The 7,105-nt window shown below is 37.9% G+C and overlaps 1 protein-coding gene across 1 annotated transcript; it reads left to right on the top strand.

Annotated features, from left to right (window-relative positions):
- Positions 1–4,782: 4,782 nt before the first annotated feature.
- LOC143281056 (heparanase-like) lies at positions 4,783–7,105 on the top strand. Its single transcript, XM_076585968.1, has one exon. It carries the CDS (start codon positions 4,956–4,958, stop codon positions 6,609–6,611), a length of 1,656 nt encoding a protein of 551 aa, XP_076442083.1. The 5' UTR covers positions 4,783–4,955; the 3' UTR covers positions 6,612–7,105.

Raw genomic sequence — 7,105 nt, 5'->3', positions numbered from 1 at the left:
CGACTGGTCTTCCCATATGAAGCAGAGTGCAGCTTTTCCCCTCTGCTTTCCTTTGATTTCCCTCCTGTGCAGGATTGCATTAGAAATCTTAACAGCATTAAGTTTACTTGGATTGGAGGATTTCCTTTGTCTGTGGAATTAAGGGTTGACTTGGGAAATTTCTTGACACTTAGCAAACTTAGCGGTGCGTCAGTTGCTCATGCAACCAATCTCTAGTCCTATCTTCTGTGTTGTCATGAAGATGATGTTCTGTGTGTTTCCCAGGGACTGTTTCAATATGAGTAGTATCCTCACCTTCTGGAAATTCTGTGCTAGAAATTTCATCTTTTCTATTGATTGCTCTGTTTCTGGCTTTTCCCTTTTTTTTCTGCAATCTAATCATTTCTTGTGTTCTGATTTGTTGGTTTATTCGCCTATATTTTGTTTCTAGAAAGGCATGAATATTTTTTGTTCTGGACTTGGCAATGGGGTATTCTTACTGTGTTGCATTCTTTTTTTTGTGCCTAGGACTTGTGAGGAGCTGGTTTTGGCAGTTTTTTTAATTTTGTATTCTTGTTATAGAATTTTGTTTATTGTTTATAATTATGTTATGTTCAGATTTGTGTTTTTTCATCTTCTGGGGAAAATTTGATTGAATCGTCAGCATTCGGGAGCATATCCTAGGTTTATTTGCATTGACGTTGAGTGTACTTGTGTCTAATTTCCCCCCCCTCCCCCTTTTTTCACTGGGTTCTATAGGACTGATATTTACAGGATTTTTTCCCCCAAGCCCTGAAATGACCCTGTGTAGTCAGTTGGGTTTAAAGCAAGAAGAGACATTGATCATGCCGAAACACACCCGAGCTGTTGATCTGGCTGCTAATTTGCCTTGCTTGCACAGTGTCACCTTCAGACAAAGTTGCTCTGACAAGTCTAGCTTTGACAAACAAGAGCAAAGAACAGTTTTGAATGCAGTCAATGATGAACAGAATAGAAAAGTTCTTGTTTTCTGTAATGTTTTTGAAGCGAATATTTAATCAAAATTTGTGCATGGATTCTTTAATCATAGATGTATGAGGGTGGTGTAAACATGTAAAATTCATTTGTGTTATTTATTTCTTAAGTGAACAGTTTAACCTTAAGAGAAGAAGTGCTTGAAAAAAAATGCTATGTTGCCAAAAAAATGTTTTTTTTCATACAACTGCACATGGGAACTTTTCATTTTTGTTTGATTACTCTTATATTTTATGTATAGAAAGGTTTAAACTAAAACAGTTTTGTGGTTCCTTTTCATGTGTTTTACCATACATGCAGGTTTTACAAATCAAATGTTATTTTATCAGGTTGATTTTAAGATGACTTGATTGCCTCTGGATCCTGAAGTGGGTCAGCTTATCAACCTTGTTGAAGGCCTGATTTAAGTACAGTGATGTTTGCTGTCTTGCATTTCTGGATATGGCTATACCTAGCAGTAACAGCTGTCTGTTTCACTTTTATTTTGGGGTTGGAACATGTTCTGATATTAAGATTTTTCTTTGTTGGAATTGAAGTTTGTGTTCCTCTTCTTTCTTTTTTCTGATGTGGCTTCTGTTAAGAATAATTTAAAAAAAGTATTAGAATTTAAGAATAATTCTGTAAAATGATATGCTGAATACAGATTGAGGCAGCAGTAGCAGAATAATAGAGAGAATGTTCTTACTTTTTTCTCACCATATTTTCTTTTACTAACTTATTATATAGAAAAAGAGAAGTAAACAAAACAGGAATGTTCTTTTCCATTTCAGTGAATCAGTAATTATTATACACAACATTTTTCCATGCAATCAAAATTATTTGATTTTTTTGTGTTAATTTACTCATTACAGTTTTCATTATATTTCAGCTAGTGCTGTTATATTCTTTTTCACCCACCCCCACCAAACTTGTTGCTTATTCTCCTTCTAGATTTTGTCAAATCCTTGGAGCTTTTGAAGTAAACTCTTAAATTTGTCTTAATCATAAGTTAATCTGAGGTCATAAATCTCTTTATGGCTAAATGTGCGTGGTATTTGATAATTGTTAATGAGTAATAATTGTTTATTTCTGTTGATTATATCTTGTGTTTAAGAATGTTGCTGCCTTTGTAAATATTTCAAGAACCTCAGGCAGTCAGACAGACAAACTGACACTTAAACGTTTATACTGGTAACATGTTTATGCAATTTCTTCTTCACTTCTGTGTATCTCCTTCCATACTATCGTTATTTTATGTTCATGATGAATTCCTGCTCTGTCTTAATTGCTGTGTTCATGATGTACCCAAACATGTGTTGTTGTTTTTCAGATATTACATGGATTTTGTACGGAACGTTCCCAAAAAGAAAAAAAAGTGTACGGGTCTGTTTTTGTGTATGTGTGTGAGAATGGAGAAATGGACTTAAGTGTTTCAGTGCGGTGTCCCATCATCAAATTTTGATGCAGCATTCAAAATCCTCTCTGAAACCACAGAATAGTGTCCTGTTCACAAGCGTAAAAAAAAACAAAAAAAAAAAAACCCAAAAAACCAACCCGTTCAGTGCCCCAGGACGGAAATTTCCATCCATGTCATTGTAAGAATTTTCCTGTTGCAAAATCATTAAATTCATGTGAAATTCTCATAACTGATTAGTGTATTCATTTTCTTGTCAGGAAAGGAAAGGTTACATATACTTTCTTTTAACAATTTGTATGCAAGAATTTATTTTTTAATTATTACCCTCAGTGACCAAAACATATGGCAAACAGTCCTCACTGAGCATAAAATAGGTTTGGTACTGAAAGAGTTAGTAGATAATGACAGACTTTGCAAAATATAAGAAATTGTGTAGCTTGCATATGTGTATATACTATGGCATGTGCAGACTTGCTTAACTATGTTTCTCCCTCTTTCCCTCTCTCTCCATTTCTTTTTCTTTCATCCTCTCTCTCTCTCTCTCAAACACCCTCTGTCTCTGTCTTTCTTCTGTCTGCCTGTCTCTCAGTCTAACATAGTGTCTCAGTCAGACGTAGTGCTACCCTTAACACATATAGACATGCATGTGCGTCTTTCTTCTGTCTGCCTGTCTCTCAGTCTAACATAGTGTCTCAGTCAGACGTAGTGCTACCCTTAACACATATAGACATGCATGTGCACACACACCCACACAGACACAAACGCACACACACATACTTTAACATTGTTTTCTGTTGAGAATAGGTAGTGGATAGAAAATGGTGTGAAAAATAAGAAAGGAAACAAAACAACTAAAAAGAAGGAAAACAGCCCATTCATATCGTTGTAATCTTCACCACTCATCTTGTTTCCACGCTGCATTCAACAGATACACATGTTGATATCACATGACCCAAGCATGTGTGTATGTGTTTGAGTGAGTGTATCAGTGTGTACATGTTTGTGTATGTCTGTGTTTGTGTGTGGTTGTTTGTGTGTGAGCCACTCTGCATCCAACAGATACACATGTTGATATCACATGACCCAAGCACGTGTGTATGTGTTTGAGTGAGTGTATCAGTGTGTACATGTTTGTGTATGTGCATGTTTGTGTGTGGGTGTTCATGTGTGAGCGCATGTGCACAGAGCTTCCTCCTCTTGCTGTGTTGTATTTTTGCTTGCGCCTAGGATGTGTGAGTTGCCAGCAGGCGTTTTTTTACGAGACATTTCAGGCCCCCCCAAAGGGCCTCTTCATCATTCTGCTGAAAAAACATGTATGTAGCAACAGGTTTCCATCTTCATTTCATGGAATGGCCACATTCAATTATTGATTATTCTGCCACTAATGAGGATTCTGCAGAAAGAAGCACCAGTTTAATCCCCATTCATAAAGAAAAAAAAAGGAAAGAAAAAATAAAGGCACCTTTATTTAGCAGAATCTAGGTTAGACCATTCTGACCAGCAAACCTTAGGGGTAAACCCAACTAGCACAGCACTGCTTTGATCCATTATACCTACACTAAGATTTTAGAATGATATATTAGTTAACTCCTTCGGATGTTTCCAGCAAAAAAACAAAAACAAAACAAAAAAGAAAAAAAAAAGAAGAAAACAAAAAGAAAGATAGATGAATCAATAAACAGAAAATTAAAAAAGGAGAAAAGTCCATAGTCAGCATCTGGCAGCCACTGTAACACCCTTGGCATAAAGTTACCAGTAATATTGACCTCCACAGCTGTCTGAGGCAGGGCATTCCAGTCTGGGATTGTTCTGGGAAAAATCCTGCTTTTTTTGTACTGTATAGCACAATAGGTCAGGGGCAGCTGTTAGTAGAGGGATGAGCTTCTGTCTAATAAAGGGTAATTGTGTGCACTGTGTCTTGTATATAGTGTTTCCATTGAAGTTACTTTAGTTGTTTGTTTGTTTTGTTGTTTTTTTTGTTTTGTTTTGTTTTTTGTTGTTGTTGTTTTTTTTTAAAGGGGTTGGGGGTGGGGATTACAGATGTATTCAAAGTTTAAGTTTATAGATAAGACATGACAGTGTGTGTGTGTGTGTGTGTGTGTGTGTGTGTGTGTGTTTCAGGTTCTTCTGGATGGTTATGTACAGTTTTTCAGCACTGCTATGGCCTAGCTGGCTGTTTGGCTGGGCTGAAAGTGTGAACAACAATAATAAATAAATAAATGCTATATGCGTGTGTCCGTAACAGGCTGTTTGGCTGGGCTGAAAGTGTGAACAACAATAATAAATAAATAAATACTATATGTGTGTGTCCGTAAATGCTGTTGGTCAAGAAAAGCCCAATCAAATGAAAGCTCTTCAGGCATGTGACTTTTCAAAAGTAGTCATATGATCACCGCCATTGTTTTTTTGCAGACGAAACATTTATGTTGTCACCACGCGGAAGACAGTTTGAAAAGAGTTCTTTCATCGCATTCCCACATATCTTGTGCATAAAGCTAAGTTTTGGGTCAGAATTTACTGAACTTATATTTCTATCCCTAGAACAGGAGATTATCGAGAAGACAGAATGAAGATGACGAATATGATGACACTGGCACTGTTGTGTGGTTTCGTTAGTTGTTTGCAAGCAGGAAATGTGCACACAAATGGCGTCGTTGTGATGGAGATGGCAGACGCACAAACTCACGAAGAAACTCCGACTCCTACGATACAGGATACTCAGCGTCTAGAAGGCACAGCACACAGCACACTGAGCAGCGAAGGAAACATCGACCAGTGTTTGAAAGTTGACGGAACAGAAGCGAAAGGAAGCGATGTTGATATTGTGATAAACCTTGACAGGTATGTGAATAACGTCGGCCCGATGTTTGTTGGTGTTACATTAGATTCGAGCGTCTTTCGACGCGAGTGGAATAGTTTCAATACTTCGTCCAGGCAGCTTCAGTCGTTGGCAAGAGGACTGGCACCGTCATTTTTGAGAGTTGGAGGCTCTGCGGCAGATTTCTTTATATTCGAAGCTACAGCAAATGTGTCTGAAGAAACTGATAATGACGAGTATGATGTAGACAAACCAGTAATAAAGAATTTCACAGTCACGGGAAAGCAGTGGAAACAACTGAATGATTTTGTTCAGGAAGTTGGATGGGACCTTATCTTTGACTTTAACCAATTCCTCAGAAAAGGAGACTCGTGGGATCCAGACAATGCACGAGAATTGCTGACCTTTTCTCAGGAGCAGAATCTAACCATTCATTGTTTTCAGCTGGGCAATGAGCCAAATTCATACCATCACAATTTTAACTTCAGCATCCCCGGAGCCAGACTGGCTAAAGACATGGAACAACTGCGTTCCTTGCTAACAGAATTTCCAGCATATCATAATTCATACATCATTGGACCTGATGTCACAAAAGTGACTAAACAATCAGCCAGCAACTACCTGAAAGAGTTTTTAAAGAGTGGTGGTCAAACTGTTGTAGCAGCAGTAACCCTACATCATTACTATTTCAATGTAAAAACGCATGGAGCCCGTGTGGATGATTTTTACAATGCCACAATCCTGAATTCACTAAAGTCAGAACTGTCTACTGCTCTTTCAATCTCTCATGCTTTGGCACCAGAGTTGCCATTGTGGTTTTCAGAAACATCATCTGTGTCTGGTGGGGGCTTGGAAGGGGTGTCTGATGGCTATGCAGCTGGATTCATGTGGCTGGACAAACTTGGCTTGAGTGCACTGTCTGGGCTGAAAGTTGTTGCCCGACAGTCATTTTTCAGAGGCAACTATGCATTGATATCTGATGACTACTTTCCTTATCCTGATTATTTCTTGACAGTGCTGTACAAGCGCTTGGCACAAGGTCCTGTTTTCAATGTAACATCTTCAACAGACACAGTGAGAATGTACGCCATCTGTGCTAACCCTTTGTCTTACCAGAAGGGAGCACTGACTGTGTACATTCTCAATGTTGGGGACACACCGACCACACTGAATTTCACTCAGTTTATTGGATATCGATATGAATTATACCTGCTAACACCAGGTGATGAAAAAGGGCTGACATCCAAGTTTGTTGCTTTGAATGGAGAGAAACTGGTCATGGTCAATGAAGACTTGCCTCCTCTTCATCCCTTGATTTGTACTGGAAGAATTATGTTTCCAGCTCATTCTTTTGGTTTTGTTGTCATTCCGCAAGCAGATGTGAAGTTCTGCAGTGAAATGTGACAGACTGGATGGCAGACAAGTACTTTCAGTGCAGTAAGCATGTAATAGATGTGTGTAGATACTTTGTAACATTTTGATATGACGGTTGAACATAAGAGCATTCCTCTTAATGCAAGTAACAGAAAACAGAACAATGTTTAATGGTATGTCAGTGTGTGTACACAGTAACCACAAGCTTTTTGGTGAATACTCTTATGACCACTCAAAGTGTAATAATCATGTTAACAAATTGAAGAATTTAGACCTGTTCATGAACCAGTGGACTACTGTTTTCCAGCCATTTCAAAGTGCCTTGCTGAACCATGAGTGAACAATTAAGGTCTTACCATTTCCTTTTGTTTTGTTACGATTGTATGACAAGACAGACTGTGCCATTTTAAATAGGGATGAGAGAAACAAGTGTCCATTCACCCTGATTTCATTTTGATGTTGTTGGCCTTGGTTATTTTTGTTTTTGTTTTTTGTTTTACTTTTGTTTTTTTGTAGCAAGAATA

The sequence above is a fragment of the Babylonia areolata genome, chromosome 4 (assembly GCF_041734735.1).
Source record: "Babylonia areolata isolate BAREFJ2019XMU chromosome 4, ASM4173473v1, whole genome shotgun sequence".
NCBI lineage: Eukaryota > Metazoa > Mollusca > Gastropoda > Neogastropoda > Buccinidae > Babylonia > Babylonia areolata.
This window is presented reverse-complemented; position numbering and strand designations above follow the sequence as displayed.

Coding starts and splice junctions, on each gene's coding strand:
- LOC143281056 (XM_076585968.1), top strand. CDS start 4,956: ATGAAGATGACGAATATGATGACACTGGCACTGTTGTGTGGTTTCGTT.